This window comes from Phaeoacremonium minimum (genome assembly GCF_000392275.1).
Source record: "Phaeoacremonium minimum UCRPA7 unplaced genomic scaffold PA7_03_scaffold_47, whole genome shotgun sequence".
NCBI classification, from domain to species: Eukaryota; Fungi; Ascomycota; class Sordariomycetes; order Togniniales; family Togniniaceae; genus Phaeoacremonium; species Phaeoacremonium minimum.
In genome coordinates, this window is record NW_006920954.1 from 22,685 (window position 1) to 46,797 (window position 24,113).

The window sequence follows — 24,113 nt, forward strand, 5'->3', positions numbered from 1 at the left end:
GGGTTTTGTCGAGTTCAGAAAAGAGAGATCCTCGATGCCAATCCACAACCCAGACTGGCCTATCCATGTCCCTGTAAGTGAAGCCGCTTGAGGGACAAATGTGGGTCAAGTATGTAGCATGGGTCTAAGTTGAGGTATACATTGCTCTAGTCCTGAACGAATGAATGTATGTATGTATATATGCATGGGTCTATGCCGCCAGGAACGCGCCTGGCGCGATGTTCGTTCACGGCTGGAACTTCATTATCACGCTTGTCTAAATAGATATTCCAGGCCAGAACGGCAGATGAGGTGAGCTCAAATCTCAGCAGTGGAAATTCAGCCTTAGCCAAGCAACATACCTCACTCGCTTTGCTCCCTTGCCGCCTGGCCCATTCCAGAACGTAAGCCCCCCTGAAGCACACCTGCACAGTGAGACGGGCAAGCCATAAGGCCATTGCCATCTCGTCACCATGGCATCAGGAGGGCGGACCGCTTCTCGCCCGCTCGAAGGGCGGGGTTAGAGTTCCCTTCAGCCCAGCATTTGAGACGGCAAGTGTCGATTAGGGAAAGAGTTGACGGTTACACCCCTTCTTTCTTTGCTTCTTGCGCGTCGGTATGGCTGCTGTGTGACATGACTGGTCGGATTGATGACATGTCCTGGCGCTACTTGGCTCCTGGCGCTACACGGGCACTTCGTGATCGCACATGCCCGGAGCTGAACAGACACAACACAACACAGCGCACACGAGCAGCAAGGGAAAGGAAAAGGATCATCGGGGCTGCGGGTGCGGGATGCGGGAGGGATTTGGAGAGATGCGATATCGTGGGGTGAGCTGTGTAAACAATTACTCACCCAGGAGCACAAGACCCGTGGCGCATATTATGAATAAGGTCAAGAGACTTACATACCCGGCGCCTCCAATAAGCGCTTGGGGATCGAACTCCGGAGATGCTTTCGGTTGAGACGAGGTAAGGGCATGAGCGAACTCGCTCCCTCAGCTCACCACCTCCCTGCCTGTCTTTGGAATCACGATGCCCAGGAAGCATCCAAAAGGAACACATCAGAATCATGCCCCCTACCGAAGGCTGGCTGGCTTACATGGCCGTTCACAATGTGGCTGACAAGGCGTGCATGGATTTGTTCTCTCTCTGCCGCCTCCAGCTTCAACTGAGTAGGTATAGCCGTTCCAAGCTTAGATCTAGCTTGTCCCGACCCGGCCAATGACACCGATCCCCCCAATCAAGGGAAACGCCTCCAGCGCGAGCCCAGGCCTGCGATCGACAGTGTCTATCTCCCGGAACATTGAACTTTGTTTTCAGCTGGTGCTGCAGATCACATTGCACCTTGACCAACATCAATCGGTGCTTTGAAATGAAAAATTTTTCTTGTTCTATTTCCCTCACCCCTTTTCCACATCCGGGCGGCGGGTGGGCGCGGCAGAGTGGCCCGGAGAAGGGACAGTCCTCCGGTAGCCGTGTAACGTGCGACGCCTGACCATGAAACTATTCTATGAAGAGTCTGAGGCAGGAGATGTGCGCGCGAGGCATTCGATGATGATGGCATTGGGGTCAGGCGGCGAGACTCTACTTTGTCAACGAGCTCTACTGCACATTGCACAACGCATAGCAGTTCATCGAGATGCTGGCATGGGACAGCAATTCTGATCTTCTTCCTCTGGCTTTTACTTGCACCAATGCTTGCCTGGGTGAGCTTTTTGACATCCAAGTGGCGCATCGGCCGAGTCGCAGGGACTCCGGTACTTATCCGTGGGCCTGCAAGCACGAAAAACTGATGCTCACTCAGGATTCCGTCGAATTTGGATAGCTCATACTTGGTCTTTACCTGCTGCATAGCCGTGGGGAAAGGAATGCAACTGTCTTGTGCGTCTGGCCGACCAGCTCGGCGACCTTCATATGCAAGTGTGTGCTTGCTTGCTACCTGCCGGCGTGCAGGCGTACGGCGTACATAAGTACATGCATTTGCGTTCATGTACATGTACTTTGGACATGCAGAGTAGGCCCCCTCGCATGATGCTACATTTCTGGTTAAGAAGTGGTGCACAGGTGGATAGTAGAGTAGTAGTAGCCTGCTGCTGCATCATCTCGATTGCATACTGCATGGTTCATCTGTTTGGTCTAGGGCACGGAGTATTCTTCTCTGGTGTTTGCCTGCATTTGGGCACGGTGCTGAAACGAAGTGGCCCTCCACCGAACGCATTCTCACCCACCCGGAGTAAATTGCTGGAAACAAGAGCTGCTACACGCGGACAGTGGATGCAGGACTGACCTACATCCGGGACCATCAGGAACTAGTGGATGTAAGCAAGCGGATCTACACAGTATTCGAGATCTCGTCCTTGTCAAACGGTGGGACGGCATGGGTTTGTCAGCTTCTTATTTCCATGCATAATAAGGAGCATGTAAAGGATCTGGCGTTCATATCATGGGCCGGAGCTCAACGGGAAAACAATGATAGTGGTGGGCGGGTTACTAAATCCACGCTCGAACTCAAGTGCCAGGTCGAGACGAACTGCTACACATGCGGCACCACAAGGACGGCCACTTGCATCACTACATTGTCCATCATGTCAAGAAATACAGTGCGTGTGTGTCCTAGAGTTGCTGGAATGGCCAAGTTTGCCGCAATTCGCTGGCGGTGCAGTCATCTTGAGGCCTCCCCCCTGACGTGCGTAGAGGGAGTGCGTGTAAGTTGGAGCAACTGTGTGCACTATCTGGACCTGTAATCAAGCAGACTTCGTACACGGCGCGATGCAGGCTATCTCTTCGGTGATGGGAAGTCGTACGAGCCCAGTTTGCTCGGGCGTTTCCGCCCAGGGTCCGGGAGGAGATTGAATCCACCCCGTTGAGATGGAGCCTATAAGCGTTGCCGAGGGCATTGCTTCTTCCATCCTTTACGCTCCAGTCTGTTCAAACTCTAGATATGACGAGTCAACTTCTATCGGGTGTGTCCAGTCCGCCCAAAAGAACGTCCGCAACACCGTCTGTGTGCCTTCCGCAACAAGTGCTTCCCTATGGCCCCTAGCCATATCGTTTCTCAACTTCTTGGGAGGTGGCACTCATCTTAAGCCCCTTTCTAGAACCTCTGGAGCGGGTGGGAACACTCCGGTCTTCGGATCGCAGAGCCTAGGGTGCAACGGTCTTAGCACAGGTTTGCGACCACATCGCTCTTGTTTCTAGTCTTTTGCCAAACATTGCCTTTTGGGGGGTCGCTCGTGCAACACGGTGTCAGAGTCAAGGAAAACGAGACCCAGCAGCGCCGCGAGACACCGCTACCCGCAAGCCTACGGTACTGTATGTGTTACACTAAGGAGCAGTTCGCAGTAGGTCGGCGACTAATTTCCACAACGCACACACGATGTTTCTCGCTCAGCACCCCATACTTCGTGACGTGCAGGTGCCGTTAAGGGCAATGGAGCCCTAGTCTCGGATGACCAGCATCGGTAGGGAAAGGGCAGCCTGTCCGGGACGCTCCGCCGGGCGAGGCAGGTCTCGGAAACGAAACAGTGTCTGGCGTGCCGGGTCTTTGATTCGCCCTGTGTGGTAGAAGCTGTCTGCGACTCCTAACCTGACCCTGGTTCGAATGACTGAACAGGGACTCAACCCCGAGACTCAGTGTTCACAGAAGGAATGAGACTAGTGGAAGAGTGAAACGGATCACATCCCATCTGCAATCCTTCCTTCAGCAGATCACTGACCCCCACTGTGATGTGATGAGCAGAGACACTAAGTAGCTAATGAATTGGGAATCGTGGGTTTTGTTTTTGTTTTGTTTTTGGCATGGCGGGCTTCGTTGTGAAGGGGCCACGTGGACGAAGTTGCCAGATACATACCGTAAGCCCCTTCACCGGGATCGAAAGTACCAGACTTATGCTCGATGGCTCACACCGGTGTGGCCCGGCGTGGATGATCCCTTCTCCCTCCCCACTGACGTGGGTCGAACAGAGCCTGTCCGACCTGTGCGATCCGCGCGGCCGGCGCTGTCTAATTTTAGACTTGTCGTGCCTAAGTGATATGTTAATCCAGCAATGGCAGCTAAGCCGAGCTATGGTTGACTTGTGTTTGGTGATGTTTCTTTCCATCCGGTCGATCGTTTTCGGCTCAGTCCTCTCCCCCTGCCCCTTCTCGCATTTCGCATACATGTGCATTTTGGACGGTCCTGTACTGTACACGGTGGAGGATGGGGCGGCTTTGACTGACGGTGACCCCCCAGCCCGAGATGCTGACATTCGGGGGGCCAATCTGAGCGGGAATTGCTGGACCCTGGATCCCTGGTTTTAGATCCCAGATCAAGATCCAAGATCTTAGATCCGGAATCTGGTGGGAGTGCAGTGCCTGCAAAATGTTACAAGTCACATCCTCACACGGTCCCTTGGCTCCGGGAGCCCGTTCGCAGTGCCAAACAGGCGTGTTGCACTTTTGCTTAAGCTAAGGGGGCTTTAGAGCAATTCGTGTCTCATCGCCAACGCCAACGCCAACGCCAACGCCAGATACCTGGCTGTTTTCTGCTTGGTCTCTCTCTTTTTTTTTTCTTTCTCTTCTCAGTCTCGTGGTCTGGTGGAGTGTACTGCACGGCACGGGCGCATTTGTGTCCTTGCACCTGTTGGGGGAATTTAGCTCCTTTTTCTGGCGTGCGTACTTCCGTGTGCTTAGGGACCGGTCTGGCGCACTGCACGCTGTTAGGTCGCTCCACTGACAATCTGAGCTCGCTTATTTTCACCCGTCAGGGTCCTGTAGCGCAGATAGCCTCCAGCGACAGCTTTACGCGATGCTCAACTCGACGAGATCGACCGCCCCTATTGTCCGGCGACCTCTTAGACTAAACCGCTCGCAGCAGTAGAAATGCTCTTTAGGAAGGCGCAAGATGCCCTCATCTGTCATGCAATTGAGCCGCTGACGTCAATAAGCCGGCCCGTACGACGGAATAAGCCTGGCTTGACGTCGTTTCGGGACAAAACATGCCGCCATGTCGACAGAGAAGGAGACGGCCTTTTCTCTATCGGCTATCGCGACTCCAGATACAGCACAGTGCAGCGAACGCATCACAGAACAGAACCTGAAGTCGTCGTGACTTTCAACAATCACCCCCTGCTCAGGGTCCCGGACACTAGAGTAACATATTCTGCCTTGCCTCGTTCGCGATCTTGTCATGGCTTTGCCTAGCTCACGTGGCTATGATATTTAGCCCCCGACGGCTCATTCTTCAGCTTGGGCCAGAATCACGGAACTCCGCTTGATGCTATCAGTTCCTCTACTGGTATAATAATTGTTGATTCAGCAAGGGCATCACGACCTCGCCAACAAGTGATTACTAGCTTTGTAGTAGCTGGGGAACTAAACCTCATGGATACAACCTCTGAAGCCCGAGCGATTACCTTGACTTTCATCATATCCTGTTTCTGCGCTTGAGAATAGGACCTTGATCGCCATAGCTTAGGAGTAGCCTCGCTCGGCTTTGACAAACACACCCTAGCTGGGATCATCATGCTGAAAGCGAGCAGGCAGTCTCGAAAAGGGCGTCTTCAAAGCCACTGCGTCTTACTGAAACTAGATATTGGAACCACCTCTACGGAATATTTCCACTATCAGCTTTGTTGTCCAACTGTTTCTAGTACACTGCGACATGTATGACACGAGTTTGACCTGCTAGAGGCATAGCCCTCGTGCTTCAAACGTAAAATGATATATTCAAGTTGATTGTTATGTGTAAACTCCCGTAATTTAGAAGGAGACTTTGGACGACAGCCGTAGCATGCTAAATATTGTCTGTTTACGCCGCTCCCCGCCTTTGTCGTCCTATTTGTGCGTAATTGCCCGTGTAGGGATCGGATTCTCTTTAGAGCATACTGGGTCAATCAGCCATGATGTTTGATAGTGATAAGATGAAATCGGAGCAGCATATTCCGGCCACGTCGAACCTTTTCTCCAGCGACAGGATTTGAAAGAGTTCCCTTTAGGGGCATTCAGGGGCATTCAGGGGCTTAAGCACTGATAAGATAACTACCCATCAGTCAGGTGGCCCCGCCCCCGCCATCCTCGGCGACGGAAAAAGCTGTCACACCGTAGGGTGGGGTGAGTCAAGCCACCAGACCACCAGTCTTGAGTCACCCCGCCTTGCGATACACGAAACACGGTTAAAAATCAGGCGCGCACCTGGGCTCCCAATCAGCCCGTCAACATCACATCAGAACCTTCTAGACCTTCCCTAACCACGAGATCACGATGATCGACATTGAGGATTTCATTGAGGCCCGCGGGGGCAACCCCGAGAAGATCAAGGAGTCCCAGCGCCGGAGAGGCGAGTCTGTGGAGCTCGTCGACGAGATTATTGAGATGTGGCAGGTGAATCGCAAAGGTTAGATTTACCGGGAATTGAGCGACATCCACACTGCGGCATGGCTAACCTCTCGCAGCGCAGTACGAGGTCGACCAGATTGGCACCAGAATCAACGCCATCCAGAAGGAGATCGGACTAAAGAAGAAGAACAAGGAGAATGCAGATGATCTGCTACAACAGAAAACCGACCTGCAAAAGCAGAAGAAGGATGAAGAGGAGGCAGTTGCGCTAAAACAGGTCGCGCTTCGCAAGAAGGTTGGCCTCGTTGGCAACTACGTGGCCGACAGCGTCCCTGTCAGCGACAATGAGGACAACAATGAGATCGTGCGAACGTGGTCTCCGGAAGGGTTCGAGGCGGGCCAGAAGAAGAAGTTGTCACACCACGAGGTGCTGCTAAGACTCGACGGCTACGACCCCGTGCGTGGTGTGAAGCTAGTCGGACACCGAGGCTACTGCTTGACGGGCTATGGCATGTTCCTGAACATGGCTCTGATCAACTACGGAATCCAGTTCCTCTTCGAGCGAGGCTACACCCCGAACCAGCCACCTTTCTTCCTAGATCGTCAGCAAATGGCGAAGACTGCCCAGCTTTCTCAGTTCGACGAGGAACTCTACCGTGTCTCAGAGAGCAGCGAGAACACCGCAACAGACCGGTATCTCATTGCCACTAGCGAGCAGCCACTCTCCTGCCTCCACTCAGACGAGTGGCTCCTGCCCGGCCAATTGCCAATCAAGTATGCCGGCTACAGCACTTGCTTCCGTAAAGAGGCTGGCAGCCATGGCCGAGATGCCTGGGGTGTCTTCCGTGTACACCAGTTCGAGAAGGTGGAGCAGTTTGTGATCTGCAAGCCGGAGGATAGCTGGAAACACTTTGACGAGATGATTGAGATCTCAGAAGAGTTCTACAAGTCTCTCGGTCTCCCTTACCAAATCGTCAGCATCGTGTCCGGAGCACTAAACAACGCCGCTGCGAAGAAGTACGATCTTGAGGCATACTTCCCCTTCCAAGCGGAGTTCAAGGAGCTCGTCTCCTGCTCCAACTGCACAGATTACCAGACACGCGAGCTTGAGATTCGCTACGGTACAAAGAAGGGCAAGAACGACATAGGTGGCACAAGAAAGGAGTATGTGCATGCTCTGAATGCGGTAAGTGAACCCCTTTGGTCAGATTGTAATATCCACAGTGACTTATTCTCCTCATTAGACCCTATGTGCAACGGAGCGAACCATGTGCTGCGTGCTAGAGAACTACCAGACGGAAGACGGCTTCATTGTGCCGGAGGTACTGAGGAAATTCATTCCTGGCCAACCGGAATTCCTTCCCTTCGTCAAGGAGGCCGAGCAGCCAGGAAAGGCGCTGCCGGTGAGGGAGAAGCAGAAGAAATGAACACAGTGTGGAAATAGGCGAAAGTAGTGTTGATCATCACGGCTTTTTACTAGGTTAGAGATAGGGCCGGCCACTTACTGTAGAAAAAAGAGCTTGTATCTGGCGGGCTTGGGATCTTCCGAATGGCTTCGTGCTGAGGTGGGCCTATGGAGTCACCATCAATGACGATATCACATATGTCGCCACCGCTTTTGTCCTGGCTGATACGTATTCGGACCAAGAATACAACTGCCGCATGCAGGGCACCGCCATGTTGGCTGCTTTTTTCTTCAATAGAACTACGGGTCTAGCTATCTGCGTTGTATCTCGGTCGTCCGATTGGCGAGAGATGAATCGAGCGCCGTATTAGGAAGTGAAATATGACAGGGTAAAGGATCGAGACCCGAAGCACGAGCACTAATTTGCCAAAGACACATAATAGGTAGACCGGTCAACAAGGGGAACAAGGGGGCCTGTTTTCCACGCGGCTTGCACGCGCTTCTATCCACTTCCTTGGAACGGCACATGGCACTCCCCTGGCAATGAAAACAGGCTCTAGGGTGGGAACACAAGGAGTGGTAGTCATATCAGTTCCTCAGGTGCGTTGCGGTGCACTTAAGCCTCGGGAATGAACGGTGGCTCTACTTTTTTCTCCAAAAGAAAGAATAACTGTCAAAACGTGTTGACATGTCGTAGTAGCAGCCTGAATCAGTGGATTCTTGACGGCTCGTAGCGCCATGTACGCCGCCTCTCATCACGTTGGCGCTGAATGGGGTTGGACAACAGGCGCGTGATCGCAGCCAGGCAACGTGGTCGAAACGTGGTTCCTGCGATCGGACGCCTCAGAGTCAACGAATCTGCTCGGATTCATGCACTATTAGTTAGCATGGCTGCAGCTGAACTTGCTTCTGGAGCTGCCTGTCGCACAGAGGGTTTGACATTACATGGGAACTCGACATCATGGTGTTGGAAAGCGTGCCTCAATAGGTAGATATTGCTCGGCATGGCTCCCCGGGTCCGCCTCCGTACTGCCTCATTCATAGCTACTGCGTGGCTCACCACGCTAACTTTCAGCCAACAAGCCATTGCCCCCCAATGGTCTCTGATTTCAACGTTTCATGCGGGTGCACATTTGCATCCCCGGAAACATCTCAGTCCGGCTCTACATCTCAGAGCTATGATGGGAAGAAGCAATGTTTTCAGCGGCTATTCCTAGCTCGGGCAGTCGTACAACGCTAGATGGCGTCCGAGACGGGAAATTCCATGATATTCCAGCTGTTCTTGAACGGCTCGCAGCGAGTCCGTGCAGGAAATTACGCCAGGTGGCGTCCTTAAACTCCTCTCCATACCAAATAACAACATGTGGTCGCCAATCTATGGTGACAGATATCCCCTCCGGTCATGGCCCATCACGCAGTTAACGTGGCTGCATATACTCTGCAGACTTCGAGCCCGAATCACTGTTTTGAGGCGGAGGACAAGGCTTGACTAGACATGCGAGCCCACGTCCTCGTGCTGCTGCTCTAGATTCCCAGAGTCACACCGACTATCGAGTCCGCAACCCACAGCCTCATGCTAATGCAAGCTTGGCGGTTGCATATCAGACCATCCAGGCGACGTCTCGGGTACAGCATGCTGGCCAAGCTATTCCCAATCTGAAACCGCGGCATTTCCCTGGAAGCGCGGCATCCCGCCATGACGGCAGCGGTATATGCTTTTTCAGGTCGTGACTGTGAGGGACGTGGCTGAAGAGGCGGGCTAGCATCAAGCCTTCGACGTCAGTGAAGCTTGTGTACTCGAGGCATGCAAACGTGATTGTGCAGTTTCTTGTCCCTTAGGTTGTCACAGTGCTTGTTTGACGCTACGGACCTTGCATCGAGTTCGATCCTTGACTTCGTGGGGGAGCGAGGGGAGGCATATCCCTCACTCTTCGCCGTATGCGAGGGAGTTGGTTATTTGTCTGGGGCTCCTAGGCCCTGAGCTCTCGGCCGATCTAGATCCAGATGATCTGGTCCGGATTGCCCTAGGAAGATCTACCAGCCTACTGCGAGATTCTGCGCCATCGGGCCCAGGAGCTCCGCAGCCGGACCAATCTTTGGTATGTTCAAAGCATAGATCGCCCTACCCCATGCTCTGTACCCCGAGGTGCGCCGTAAACTAAGTTGAGGGAGGTTTGGCTGGAGAATTCGCAGCATGGAGCGCCCACGGAAAAGCGGTGACGTACTAGCGTTTAACATGTCGCTAGTCTGGCTGCCACGTTTCTCGTTCTCTGTATGATCTCCATCAGAACCGTGGGTGGTGCAGACGGCTCCGAGGTGGTTGCCATATCTGATATCTCTCCCGTGGTATAGTTCTTGGAGCCCCGGCACCTTAGTGCCACCGCTAGCGTGGGCTTTTCATCCGCCAGGGCGGACCACTTTCTTGGGCGCCGTGCTCTCAAGATGGGGGTTAGCTGAACTCCAGTCCGGTGGACGGACTAGCAAGCGAAGAAGCAAGTCCCCCCTTTTTCTCTCTTGCCGAAATCAAGACGTAATGGCCACCGCTTCTAGAAGAATTAGTGTGGCCATTTGCATATGCGACGGGGCATACTCAGTACAAGCCTTTTCCCTCCTCTGAACTAAGACAGGTATGTCAGCATGCGTGTGCGCCATGTCGCACACGATCTCCTCATCTTGCAGAAGCGTCCATCTTGCATCATGTTAGGGTTCCGCAGAAGAAAGTAAGGTATGCCACTTGCACGACACCACCACAGGCTGTGCCAGACGGAAACGCGCACCTGGGACCCCTCTCGACGCTGATGGTGCGGATCCCACGATTCTCCCAACCAAACCGGTGTGAGAAGTGGGTGTGGCCTTGTGCGCGATGTGTGGTCTTGTTTCTTCTCGGCGTGTGCAATGAGTCTGAGACTTGGGTTACCCATGGCTCCCCTCTCTTGGGTTGGTCCCCGGGCATGCATCTTGCATATGGGATCGGGGCAGGACCAGGAGGCTGATTCGCTGGGACATGCACGACGCCAGCCTCTTTAGCTGCCTCGGCGATCACAAGGTTCCCAAGGAAACGCATGGCAGAGGTCACAGGTAAGTTGGGATGAAGCAGGCTAGCTAGTGGGAAAGACATTTGTGTCTCAATGGAAGAATGTGTGCGTCTGACTGTCTGACTGGCTTGCATGCTCGGCGCCCTGAAGCACTGCCCCCCCGGGTCGATCATCGTCACCGGTCGACGGGCGGCAGCAGCAGCTTGAGCATCGAGTTGATGAAGGCCCCAGCCAGGACTTTGTTGAGGGATGTGCATTGGAAACGCCATCGAGTCTGTGATTCCGCTATCTGACGCCCCGTCTGTTGATCCCCTGGTCTTGTCGCCAGGAGTCACTCAGAGTTCCTCGTTGTACCTCTAAGTTCCTCGATGTAGAACCCACTTGTCCTCACTAAAGACACCGGTGTCATCACCATGCTATGTCATTTCCTCATCAAAAGCCTCTCCTCAACCAGATACTGGCGCGGATCGTCTCCCTAAACCCCTTTGCAGTTCCGTCGGAACTTTCCCAGAAGTCGATCTAGTCCTGGAATGTCTAATTGCCCAAACCCCTTTCCGGCACACTCCTGCTTGCCAATGTCGATCACCGCCCCGACTAGATCTTTATTGACTGCCTCCGAGACCACGCTATCGGCCTTGTAGTCCGGATGGGAGGCTACGAACTCCCGGATCCACTTGGCGGCCGTCCATAGCTCGCCGCTTGCGCGCTGCCGGATCAGGTCGAGGTACGTGGAGATCTCGCACCGTGTCTGTACATCGACGTTGACGCTGTCGAGGTAGCTCTCGACGAGTGGGATCAAACCAGGGAAGCTGTCGCCGTCTTCCGTCTCTACGCCGGCGTACTCCGTGCCGTTGATGATCTCGTTGACGCTCATGAGGCGGTACTCTGCCTCGACAGGGCCGGTCGGGGTGGCAGGCCTGCTGAAGACATTGGGTGTGTTGGTCCCGCTGGGTCCTGCGCTCTGGCCGCTGTTGCGTGGTGGCCGGCTGGTGAAGGGGTTCTTGCGGAAGTAGAACTTCTCCTGGAGCACGGCGTCTCTGGCGTGTGCAGTCTCCATGTTCGCATCGACCTTGACGATAGGGATGTAGAAGTTCAGATCGAAGGACAGGATGACCCGCGTGATCAGAACGATGAATACAGTGAAAGCCGCATTCTCAAAATCTGTGATCTGGATCTCCATCGGCCGAAACTCGACACGCCACCCAATGCTGTTATCGGCTGGTGGTGGCTTGAAGCGCATGTGCTGCCAGTTCGTGGACTGAATATTCTCAAAGTGATCTGTCTTGTTAAGATCAAGCTCCTTGAGGTCCTCCGAGAAGATCACGATGGGGTCCCTGATGAATAGATGAGCAAAGTGTGTTGCTAGTCGGTCATCCATGCCCCCCTCGATGAGCTGAGCCTTGATGGCCTCATCAATGATGAGGTCAGGGTCAAGATACTCTGGACGCAGACGTGGGTCGGTAGAGATGTAAGTTGAGTTTGATGCATAACGGGACTTGGGGATCCTCCATCTGTCGTTTTTCAGGGGCTGCGAGTTGTCAGTCAATGTTTCCTTATAGAATCTAGAGATGCCAACCTTCTCTCCCAACTCCTCTTGTGTACGATCGTCTACAGCTCGACTGATCTGGTTCCACCTCACGTCTGTTTCTGCAAGGAAGCCCTTGTAGGCCGGCGTCGCTGCTGTCAGAGCCAGCAGGATCGGTCCAAGTGGACTTAACATGTCATACATCTTCCTTCCTTCTGTGATGTTCTTGGCTTGGAACGTAATCTGCAAGCAGCAGCTTCCCATGCCAAAAGCCATGGCGTCCATATGAATATAGTTGTCAGGAGCAGCGCCATTTCGAACATCATCATCCTCGGGCCAAGTATGCAAGTCATAGTTGACTGTGGGATCCTTCCACGGCCATGGAGTATTCTTATCTTTAAATACTGGCACGTTCACTTGCACTTTTCGGCCTCGACGAGAGCGAATATTTGCAGCAAGGGTTGGGAACCGAATGTGAGGGTTCGCGATCTCATCAGGCACGAATTGGGACCGCAGTTTCGGTCCGGAGACCGGGTAGTAGGGGTCAGTGAAGACCCCTGGGCAACCAATACGGGGAAAGGTGGTGAGAGTGATGGGATACTCGTCATCACGCATATGATCCCGTGCTATCACCCGCCTATATACGATGTGAGCCTCCCTAAAAGGCAAGGAAGATATCTAAGCTTACCTAAGGATCATGTTGGGCTCTACATCTAACAGCTCTCGGAACTCAATACCCCATGGCTTGCCTGGAGTGGCTTCAAGCATGAACCGTCCAAATTCCGGATGGAAGACAGGAAGAGGCTCGGTTGTCCTGGGAAGTATCAGCGCCGAATCGGCGGAAAGAAATGGTTCAACTCACTTAGATCCCGGGACATCTTGTAAGTCTGGTACGCAACCGCCTTGTGCTGTCAAAGTTTTATCTTCAGCAAGGGCAGTTAGAATGTCTGCTTGTCTCAAGGATAAAAGAACATCGGGCTTGTCTTTATTATAGACAACGACGAGATATTCGACCTGACATGCATGATTAGTTAACTTATCTAGGAAGGGACTTGTAGCAAGACAGGGGTACCTCATCACCCCAGAGCATGGCATCTCGCTCCTTGCCCTTAGCCTTGTTCCATATCTCTAGCAATTGCTGCAGGTACGTTAATATGCGGTGAAGAAAGGAGAGAAGCCGATAGGTTGTGGACTGACCTTGATGCCCCATTCACGGACCAACTGGGCGTTCTGCTTGGCGTCTGGCCAATCTAGAGCCGTCCCAAGAGCTCTTCACATATAAAATAAGCATGTTATTCTGAAGACTACTGGCGGGACACCTCAACAGGTGCTTGCAATGACCTACAAGAGACCCATTATCACTGAAGAAAGTCACCGAAGAATTGTCTCCGGGGCTGTGAATCTATGCCAAAACAGGCCGATGGTTTCCGGGCTTGGACGGATTCGGACTGAGGTGAGAAGCCCTGACAGCGTTTCTCACTCGTTCTGCTGATAAATAGACACTCAACGCTGCCCCTCACTCCGGGCTTTTAGGTAGGTTTCTGTTTCTAGGTCGCAAAAAGTTGCTTCGACTTGTCAGGGCGCCGGGCTTACTGACGATTTCTGGGCCTGGCAGAAGTATTAATGACTCTTATGCCGTACGTCAGGCCGATGATAGCAGGAGGCTCCCCCACGTCTTTGGGCTCAGTGGTGTTGAGCCATTGCCGAATCAGAGGGGTCTTGCTGCAGCTGGAGGGGTGATTTAGCAAGTCGTCATCGAGGCACGCAATCTCTCGATGCTGCGACTGGACGGTTGACCCGCGTAAAAGGCGTTTAAGCCAGCGTAATAGGATTGTGGACGCTTGGGGGGACGGGGGAGCGTTGGCTTTTCCAGTTGTCAGATCGATCAAAATACGTCAGTGAAGATTTGCTCGGGAATGGGCTCGATGAACATTTTCTTTTCGCGCGCCGCCGGCGTCGCAGCAGCGAAAAGTCAAGAGCCAGTCTTTCCCGGCGCCGGGCGCTAGTGGAGGCTATTACCGGCTCCCTTCACAACAGACGGCTGCTTAGAAATCATTAGTGGCAGGCTCTCCCGCAGTGCGTTGCGCGCGCCCTTCAATGGAAAAGTTTCGGCATCTCGATAAAGTGTGGAGAGAGGCATATAACTGTAAAGTATGTATGCAGTATGCACGTACCTATGGACGGATGTATGTGCGATTCCTCGATCGGCCGCAGCCGCCACGCCAGAGAGTCTTATCTTGCACATGGACTACGGTCTACTGCTGCATGGAGGGTCTTAAAGTGTAGCGGTCACGGCCCGCCGGCGTTCCTCCTCAAGCAACTGGAAGCTAAAGCGAGGCGGGCGATGCAGCCTGGCCTGTCCTTACCCAGTAGTATTACCTAGTGCTGAGCGCCCGTTACTGTCATGTCAAGTTTTGAAACGCTCTTTGGCTGGACATCAAGGTTGCTTGCATATTGTTGTGTCACAGATAGGCCGCCTAGATCCCCAAGCATCCCATGTTGCTTATACTCAGATGATTCTACTATCTGTATTCTAAATAGGACTGTGGACCTTGACCCTGAGAAGTGGGAATAAAGGACCATAGACCGTTCATAATGGCAAGAGTGGGATAGTTAGAGTAGGGCAATAGAATAAGTTGTTTAGACAAGTCGGGTAATACTACCTATTTCAAAGTTCTCTTGCAAAACTGCTTGTGTGTCCATGTATAGAGTCTTCCCAGTTTTCAACCAAGGAGCTCAAAGTTATCTCATTGTCTTTCGAGATGACACTTGATTTAGACAACACTCGGTTTCCATTTGATATGTGATACAGAAGTATACCTGCATTCACGCCCTAGCCCTTTTCTAAATTCACATTCACATGCAGGAGGGAGGCTGCTATCGCCACTGAACACATCGAGGTTTCCTCAGTGATCTGATCCTTTGGCCATCTTTGAAGGCTCACTCAGGTCTGAAGCGCTGCTGCCTTGGCTGCCAGCAGAGCAGCACGGACCATCACCACCGCCAAACGCGTGACAGACGCGCAGGTCTCTGGCGCACCACTTTAAGCTACCCACACTAGCGTCACCTTCCTTTAGCTGCTATTTGCTTGCTACTCCAAATTTCTGGCATCGCCATCTCACCATCTCTGCCCTTTTACATCATACCCGCAGCCTTCCTTTCGCTGCTCATCGACTCCCTCTGCCGTCGTCCATCAAACCCGACCTCGCGGTCATCGAGCGGTCATCATGGCGGAGATCAAGATCGACAGCAAGCTCTTCCAGGAGCGCATCTCCCATTTCGTCAATGCCTGGAAGGCCGACAAGCGAGCTGGCGACGCGGTGTTCGGCGGCGTCTCCTCCATCCTCGTCATGATGGGCAAGGTCGAGGAGGTCCAGGAATTTCACAAGAACAATGCCATGCATGTAAGTGTCCTGATGAACAAATCTGTTTGCGACTTGAAACGCTTGCAGGATGCTGACTTTCGCAGTTCTGGCTGCTTGGTTACGAGTTCCCGACCACCTTGATGCTCCTCACCCTCGACACAATCTACATCCTCACTACGGCAAAGAAAGGTGCGCGCAGCATTCAAAGTAAAACTGGATTGCTAGCTAATGGAGAAATAGCCAAATATCTCGACCAGGTCAAGGGCGGCCGGTTCCCCGTCGAGGTGCTTGTCCGCGGCAAAGACGCAGCAGAGAACGAGAAGCTTTTCGTAAAGATCGCCGAGACCATCAAGGAGGCAGGAGTGAGTCATAGCTACACCCTCAGAAGAATGCGCTAGAGTTGCGATGACTAACGTGGTCTTGCAGAAGAAAGTTGGCGTAATCTCGAAAGATACATCTCGCGGACCATTCGTCGACGAGTGGAAGAAGGTCTTCGCCGACAACTGCAAAGATGTGGAAGAAACCGATATCACACATGCACTCTCCACGGCCGCCTTTGCGGTCAAGGATGAGACTGAGCTGAGAGCGATGCGAACTTCTTCCAAGGCTTGCGTCGCGCTGATGAACCCATTCTTCCTGGACGAGATGTCCAACATCCTCGATCAGGAGAAGAAGGTCAAACACAGCACATTGGCTGATAAGGTTGAGAAGAAGCTTGATGATGACAAGTTCTGGAAGACAGTGAAGCTGCCTAACGGTCAGGGCCTTCCAAACGATCTTGATCCCGAGCAGCTGGACTGGACTCTGGGGCCTGTTGTGCAGAGTGGCGGCAAGTTCGATTTGAAGATGCAGACGGAGGCCAACAATGACAACCTTCACCCTGGTATCATCATCGCGGCTATGGGCCTGCGCTACAAGTCATACTGCTCCTCGATCGCTCGAACCTTTCTGGTTGATCCAAACAAGACCCAGGAGGCTAACTACAAATTTCTCTACTCTGTGCACAACCTTGTCATCAAGGAGATCAGGGACGGCGTGGTCGTCAAAGACGTCTTCCAAAAGGCGCTGAGCTACATCAAGAGCAAGAAGCCAGAGCTCGAGAAGCACTTTTTGAAGAACGTCGGCTACGGAATCGGTCTGGAGAACAGAGATCCGACCCTCGTCCTTAATGCAAAGAATACGCGAACTCTCAAGGATGGCATGACTCTGTGTATCACGACAGGATTCAATGACATTGAGAACCCCCAACCTCAGGACAAGAATAGCAAGATCTATTCCCTTACCATCACGGATACTATTCGTGTTACCACCGGCGAACCCGTCATCTTCACAGGTGAAGCGCCAAGTGACGCAGATGCCAGTTCATTCTTCTTCAAGGACGAGGAGGAGCAGCCTACCCCCAAGAAGGAGAAGAAAGACTCGCGCGTCGGTGCCGTCGCAACTAAGAATATTACCAGCACACGCCTTCGTTCAGAGCGTACTACGCATGTTGACGAGGACGCGGAGAAGAAACGCCGAGATCATCAGAAGGAGCTCGCCGCAAAGAAACAAAAGGAGGGCCTCGCTCGCTTCGCCGAGTCTACCAGTGGCCAGAATGGCGTTGAGGTCAAGAAGTTCAAGCGCTTTGAGTCTTATAAGCGCGATAATCAGTTCCCTCCCAAGGTTCGAGACCTCGGCATTGTTGTTGACCAAAAGAATGGAACAATCGTGCTCCCGGTCATGGGACGACCCGTTCCATTCCACATCAACACCATCAAGAATGCGAGCAAGAACGAGGAGGGCGAGTGGTCCTTCTTGAGAATTAATTTCTTGTCTCCTGGTCAAGGTGTCGGACGTAGAGATGACCAGCCTTTTGAGGATGCGTCCGCTCATTTCGTCAGAAGCTTGACATTCCGCTCACTTGACGGAGATCGATACGCTGAAATCGCCAACCAAATCTCCAACATGAAGAAGGACGCCGTCAAGAAGGAACAGGAGAAGAAGGACATGGAGGATGTTGTGGAGCAGGACAAGCTGGTTGAGATCAGAAGTGAGTATTTTCTATTCTGTTGTGCTATAAGTGTTCATGAGCTAACCGGCTCCCAGATCGCCGCCCTGCTGTATTGGATAATGTCTTCATACGGCCGGCCATGGAAGGAAAGCGTGTTCCGGGCAAGGTTGAGATCCATCAGAATGGTATTCGATACCAGTCTCCCCTGAGCACCCAGCAACGAGTTGACATTCTCTTCTCCAACGTTCGCCATCTCTTCTTCCAGCCGTGCAAGCACGAGCTCATTGTTATTATCCATATCCATCTCAAGGACCCCATTATCGTGGGTAACAAGAAGAAGACCAAGGACGTTCAATTCTACCGTGAAGCTACAGACATTCAGTTCGATGAGACCGGCAACCGCAAGCGGAAGTACCGTTACGGAGACGAGGACGAATTCGAGGCTGAGCAGGAAGAGCGTCGGCGCCGCGAGGAATTGGACCGTCTCTTCAAAGCATTTGCGGAGAAGATTGCCGAAGCTGGACGCAACGAGAATATCGAAGTGGACATGCCACTTCGTGAACTTGGTTTCCACGGTGTTCCCTTCCGTAGCAATGTCTACATTCAGCCAACGACAGAATGTCTCATTCAAGTCACCGAGCCGCCATTCATGGTTGTCACTCTTGAGGACATTGAAATTGCCCATCTCGAACGTGTTCAATTTGGGTTGAAGAATTTCGATCTCGTATTCGTCTTCAAGGACTTTACGCGAGCTCCATATCACATAAACACCATACCTGTTGAGTCACTGGAGGACGTTAAGGAATTCCTCGACTCTTCAGATATTGCGTTCACAGAAGGACCGCTCAACCTGAACTGGCCGACCATCATGAAGACTGTTACTGCCGATACTCATGAGTTCTTCGCTGGCGGTGGATGGTCGTTCCTGCAGAGCGAGTCTGATGACGAGGGTGCTGACGAGGAGGAAGAGGAAGAGTCCAACTTTGAGCTTGACGACAGCGAGCTTGACGAGGCCTCCGAATCTAGTGAGGAGGACTCTGATTACGACTCCAATGCCTCAGCCGAGGCGAGTGATGACGCTGAGGTCAGCGATGAGGATGAAGGTGAGGACTGGGATGAGCTCGAGCGTAAGGCGAAGAAGCGTGACCGAGAGGGCAACCTGGATGATGATGACCGCGGCAACAAGAAGAAGCAGCGCAGCCGTTAACAGGCTCGTACTTGTAATCAAGCACCAGTCGGTCAGGGATTCGATTCTCGAGATTGCTAACTGCGAGAGACTTGGTGGATTGACAAATGAAGGGAAAGATACTGTGCCCAAGATACGTGTAGCAATAAAGTTTGACAGTTGGAGGCGTTTTCTGCAAATTACTGGACTGCTTGGAAACGATTGATCTTGAGGCAACCTTTTGTTCTTAGTCTGGGCAAACTCAAGGCTGAAATTGATGTCCCATGTAGGCTACAAGTGACAGGATAGGCACCCATGGCTAACTAGGCTTTTATCCTCCACAGTATTAACATCGAAGACTCCTCTCGATGTATAATTCTGGCCGAGTCTAGTGCATGCATGAACGACTGATATCTGTACTGTTGCCTCATGTAGGCTTTGTAGGGCGACAGGATGACTGAATTCGGGGTCCAATATCGCTGCCTGAGGCTCTAGCCATGTCGTTGGATGTGTTTGGTGCTGGTCTCATCCCTGACGCCATGGCTGCCATATTAGGAAGAGCTCCTGGCGCAAAGGGTGTAGCATTCGAAGCAGGAGCACCAACCAAATAGCAGCAAAGCGCCTGCTCCCGCACCCAAATTTTTAATTTTTTTTTTTCCTGCTTGCGGGCAGTCCCAGTCGACAGGCTGCACAGTCAGCAAACTCCCACACATACATAAGACTAAGACTAACAGCAGGCGCCCAGACCAGCGCTGCCCCAGGCCTACCGCACACCAAAACATCACCGATCCTTTTCGCCCTCTCCCCCGTTCCCCGTGTGCATCCATCCACCCACCCATCAATTGCACTCGATCATCATCCACTCTCTCCCTTCTCCTTTTTCCCTTCTTCTTCTTCTTCCTCTTCCGTGTCCGCCTCGATTGTTGCACGGGCTGCATCCGACGCGTCTCATCTCGACGACGACTCCTTGTTTACCTCGTCACGTCGTCGAGCTCGGCCGCATCGCATCGCATAGCACAGCGTAGCGCAGCACCGGGCTCTGCCGACATCGAAACACCTTTTCGCAACACCAGACTTGGTGCTTGATTTTGGTGTTGTGCCCGCGACACACTCATCGCACTGTACTGCACTGCATTGCATCAAAGATCGTCGCGAGTTTCTATATCGTTATAATCAGTACCTCGCGCACATTCGACACGCTTCCTATTTTGGCGATTATCGACGCGTTTTTCCTTTACCTCATGAACAACGCTTCTTCTACCCTCTAGTGTCTACGAGACCGATCCGCATCGTGCCACATCACAGCACCGCGTGCTCGCCGCCATGGATTCCTCCAAGAGGCAGCGGACCGGCCTGAGCGCAAGCTCGACTCTCGGGGCCGGGTTCTTCAATGCCATCTCTGGTCGGAGCTTCTCTAGAATCCCTGACAATCCCAGCTTGGCCGGCATGACGCCCCCTCGACCTCCCGTGGGTTGGCGTGCACCAGAGCCATCCCCCCAGAGCCCCGCAAAGCGCGCCTCCCCGTCCGTTTTGGGCTCGAGGAAGATCTTGGAGCGTCCCCAGGGACCTTCAAGCCGCCTCGCCTCAAGCACCACGAGACCGTCCTCTACCCTCCCTGCTGCCACTCCGCGCAAGGTTTTCAAGTCGTCCCTAGCCAACGGCGAGTCACGCTTCGCGTTCTCTCCTCGAGTTCCATATAACACAATGAAGGAGAGCTTCCCCGCTGCTACCCCAGCGAGATCTTCCCGTGCTCCTACAGCTGAGGTTCATGGGCGGGGCTTGTCAAGGACTACTACAAGCAATCTCTTCCATATGAGGATCTCGTCTCCACCCCCAGAGCTCGACGGCGAGGCACTGGCAAAACAAGTGCCAGATGACCCTAACAGAGTTGGCTCCGTATACGCAGACGAGTTCCTCAGCCATCTGGCGCCTTCGGATCTCGATGAACATCAGAGACGTCAATTTTTCTGTATTCTCGATTTGCGAAGACTGAAGTATGCTGCCAACGAAATCTTTGCGAGAAAGGATTGGAAGATCAACATCATGAACTTTGCAAAGGAGTATGAAAAGAGCAGAAGTATCATCATGTTGCGATATGGTCTTTATGAATTCAAGACTGTACCGGTGTCCGGGGATCTGATGAAGAAGTGGAAGGCAGAGAACAATGTTCCTTCAGAAGACCACGAGCCCCTAGAGGCTCCAACTCCAAAGCCAAATGGCACACAGGGTATTCTGGCCCGCCCAACCAACAAGAGACGTGCCGAGGACGATTTGACCAAAGATTCGGCGTTGACCACTTCATCGTCCAACCAAAACAAGCGCCGTGCTATGGAGCCCCTTTCTGAAACCTCTAAGCCCTTCACGAATGTGGCCACGCCTGCCCCATCGCAGAATAAGCGGAGAGCCACGGTGATGGACGAGGAGGATGAAAATCGCCAGAGCAAGCGACCGGGTACCACCACCCCGTCTGCCACCAAGTCTCTCTTCGAAAAGATTGCCAACAACACGCCTTCCAACACAACCACTCCTGCAAAGACCTCGAAGAGTGTTTTCGAGTCCTCAACTGCCAAGCCGGCCTCCAATCCCTTCGCCGCATCTGCTAGCGTAGGCAGCCTCGCCAGATCTGTACTTGACAAGGGATCCAAGACGACAGCTGCACCATCTTTTGGTGGCATCTTCAGTCACCTGTCTGACGCCGGCTCCGCTAAGGGAAGCGGTAATGAGGCCGATGCTGACGAGGAGAGTGAAGAGGAGTCAGAGGCGGAAGAAGAGTCTGAGGAGGTTCAAGAAGTCAGCCAAAGTGATGAGCCCAGTGTTGCTGCTAGTGGTGGTGTTGCTACACCTTCACAATTTGGTGCTGGCGCTAGCTTGTTCTCTAAACCGGCACCTGGACTTTCAAGTACATCTTCAGAAGCCGGTGAAGCGCCAGCGAAGGGCCCCAGTCTCTTCGATCGTATCACGAAGGATTCCAACGGGAACCCCGTACGAGCAGAGCAGCCAGAGGCGCCAAGTCCTTTCGGCGCTAAGAGAGCCGCAAGCCCTTTGAAAGAATCATCTGCTCCTCCCTCTGATAACACTTGGGATCCCAACACACCAATCAAGTTCGGTGCGACAGCAAAGACACCAGGAAGCTCGTCCCTCTTTGCCCCCAAGGCCGATGCCTCGTCTACGCCATCATTCGGTTTCGGAGCCCCTGCCTTCAAGCCAGCTGAGACTACTACAAGCACAGAAGCTCAGGACTTTGCCCAAGGCGGAGCCAAGCCCACAGTTTCGCTATTCAGTCAGACATCTCAAACGCCTTCAACGGGCGCGAACATCTTTAGCAGCGCTGGTAAACCTGTCGATTCAGGCGCAAAATTGTTTGGTTCGTCTTCGCTATTTGGTCAGCAGAAGAAAGATGATGAGAAAACTACCGGGTCTGCTTCATCTACATCCACTCCGAGCGTATTTGGGTCGAAGCCAGCTGCAAACTCCGCTATACAGTCCTCAACCCCTTTTGGGGCGCCCTCAACCACATCAGATGCTAAGACCTCGCTGTTCGGGGCAACGAAGACAGCTGAATCTACTGGGACGCAGCCTGCGTCTGGCTCGTTGTTCGGGGCTTCTACCAAACCAAGCACAAACATTTTTGGTGCCCCGTCCGCATCTGCCCCAGCCAGCAGTACACCGTCTTTGTTTGGAGTTGCTACCAGCCAGGCGACTCCCTCATTGTTTGGAAGTCAGAAGCCGGCCCAGGCAGAGGAAGAGAAAGCTCCTGTCGAGCCAGAGCGCCCGAAGCCATCAGAAGGTGTCGAGGATACCAATGCGGGTGAGGTTTTTGGTGCCAAATCATCTGGACCAGCAAAAACATTCAGTTTTGGTGGCGGCGCACCAGCTCCTGCGACCAAATTACCTCCCAAGACTGAAGCAGCTGCTAAGGGCTCAACTGAGGCAGCAGACGTTTTTGGAGCAGGTTCCTCTGGAGGCGAGAAGAAATTCAACTTTGTTGCCACCCCTGCTCCTGCTCCTACTCCTGCGGCTGAGACCAAGCCGCTCTTTGGAAGCACTTCCACACCTCAAACCGAGGTGCCAAGAGCTCAGTCGAACCTTTCTGGGACAGCGTCCACCCAGTCTACCAATCTTTCGTTCGGGTCCCAAGATAATGGAGTATCTAGTCCTTTCGGAGCTTCTACCAGTAACAATGGCCAGTCTGCCCCATCCTTGTTTGCAAATAATACAGCACCGAGTGGCGGGTTCAATTTTGCTGGTGTTACTGCTGGTGCTGTCAATAATCCGTTTGCATCGGGGAGCGATTCATCTGCTGCACCTTCATTCAACTTTGGTCCCCCTTCTACAGGGGCAGGTCAAGGATCTTCGTCCTCGTTCACATTTGGTTCGAGCATACCCGCTACCTCCGCTCCATCAACAGGGTTCGTGTTTGGTGCAGGCTCTCAGCCGACAACTAGTGCTCCTGCTCAGCCGAGCGTTTTTGGTGGTGCAGCTAATGGCGGCTCCTCCATGTTTAACTTTGGCGGCGCATCTCAGTCGACTGCGCCGTCAATGTTCGGTCAGCAGCAGCAGCAGCCGGCAAATGCAGCTCAAAGCATTTTTGGTCACCTGAATGTGCCTCAAGGAGGGGCTTCAACGACTGGATCAAGTAAGTATTTACATCTTTCTTTTGGTGGCTAGGGGTATAAAGATTAACGACCTGCGTCAAGATACCCCATTCTTTGGCGGAGCGTCCAGTCTGGCTACAACCCCTGCCACTGGCACCCCCGAACCGGAAGCCAACAAGAACGACGAAGAACAAGAGGCTGACGAGGATGCCAAACCACAGGACCAATTAAACCTCTCCGAAGGAGGGCCAGGGGAGGAGGACGAGGAGGTTTTGCATGAAGTTCGTGCCAAGGCGCTTAAGTTTGTACCGGATAAGCCCGGTTCCGACAGTGAGTCTCAGGATACGAAGAAGGACAACAAGAGTCCCTGGAAGACACAGGGAGTCGGTCCGCTGCGGCTACTCAAACACAAGACAACCGGTGCTGTGCGAATGCTTCTTCGTGCGGAACCACGCGGTCATGTTGCCTTGAACAGGGCAGTGCTGCCCAACTTCGAATATAAGGTTGAGAAGGGTGGGAAGTATGTCAAAGTCATGACTGGCAACGATGCCGGTAATGGGCTGGAGACTTGGATGTTACAGGTCAAGACAAATGATGCCGCAAAAGCATTGGCGGAGGCACTGGAGACAGCCAAGAGTGCCAACAAGAAGTGAAGCAGGTTGAACATTCCAACCCGGGCACGCAAGGTACGGTAAGTGGATTCATGGGTTATATTAGACGCATTTGGTTCCCCGGT

General features: G+C 53.0%; 5 protein-coding genes across 5 annotated transcripts; 4 read left to right on the top strand and 1 right to left on the bottom strand.

Moving 5' to 3' along the window:
- Positions 1 to 6,222: 6,222 nt before the first annotated feature.
- Positions 6,223 to 7,724, top strand: UCRPA7_932 (putative seryl-trna synthetase protein; the record flags this gene model as incomplete). Its single annotated transcript, XM_007913521.1, has 3 exons — positions 6,223 to 6,355; positions 6,414 to 7,483; positions 7,542 to 7,724. The coding sequence occupies 3 exons, from the start codon at positions 6,223 to 6,225 to the stop codon at positions 7,722 to 7,724; spliced, it is 1,386 nt and encodes a 461-aa protein (XP_007911712.1).
- A 3,488-nt stretch (positions 7,725 to 11,212) lies between these two features.
- On the bottom strand, positions 11,213 to 12,466 carry UCRPA7_933 (putative glutamate-cysteine ligase protein; the record flags this gene model as incomplete). The annotated part of the gene is made up of 1 exon (XM_007913522.1): positions 11,213 to 12,466. One exon carries the CDS (start codon positions 12,464 to 12,466, stop codon positions 11,213 to 11,215), a length of 1,254 nt encoding a protein of 417 aa, XP_007911713.1.
- A 3,023-nt stretch (positions 12,467 to 15,489) lies between these two features.
- UCRPA7_934 (putative fact complex subunit spt-16 protein) lies at positions 15,490 to 18,824 on the top strand (the record flags this gene model as incomplete). Its single annotated transcript, XM_007913523.1, has 5 exons — positions 15,490 to 15,666; positions 15,732 to 15,816; positions 15,868 to 15,989; positions 16,054 to 17,656; positions 17,713 to 18,824. 5 exons carry the CDS (start codon positions 15,490 to 15,492, stop codon positions 18,822 to 18,824), a joined length of 3,099 nt encoding a protein of 1,032 aa, XP_007911714.1.
- A 1,770-nt stretch (positions 18,825 to 20,594) lies between these two features.
- UCRPA7_935 (putative nucleoporin nsp1 protein) lies at positions 20,595 to 22,309 on the top strand (the record flags this gene model as incomplete). Its single annotated transcript, XM_007913524.1, has 2 exons — positions 20,595 to 22,062; positions 22,266 to 22,309. The coding sequence occupies 2 exons, from the start codon at positions 20,595 to 20,597 to the stop codon at positions 22,307 to 22,309; spliced, it is 1,512 nt and encodes a 503-aa protein (XP_007911715.1).
- Positions 22,310 to 23,382: 1,073 nt separating this feature from the next.
- Positions 23,383 to 24,030, top strand: UCRPA7_936 (putative nuclear envelope pore membrane protein pom 121 protein; the record flags this gene model as incomplete). Its single annotated transcript, XM_007913525.1, has 1 exon — positions 23,383 to 24,030. One exon carries the CDS (start codon positions 23,383 to 23,385, stop codon positions 24,028 to 24,030), a length of 648 nt encoding a protein of 215 aa, XP_007911716.1.
- Positions 24,031 to 24,113: the final 83 nt, after the last annotated feature.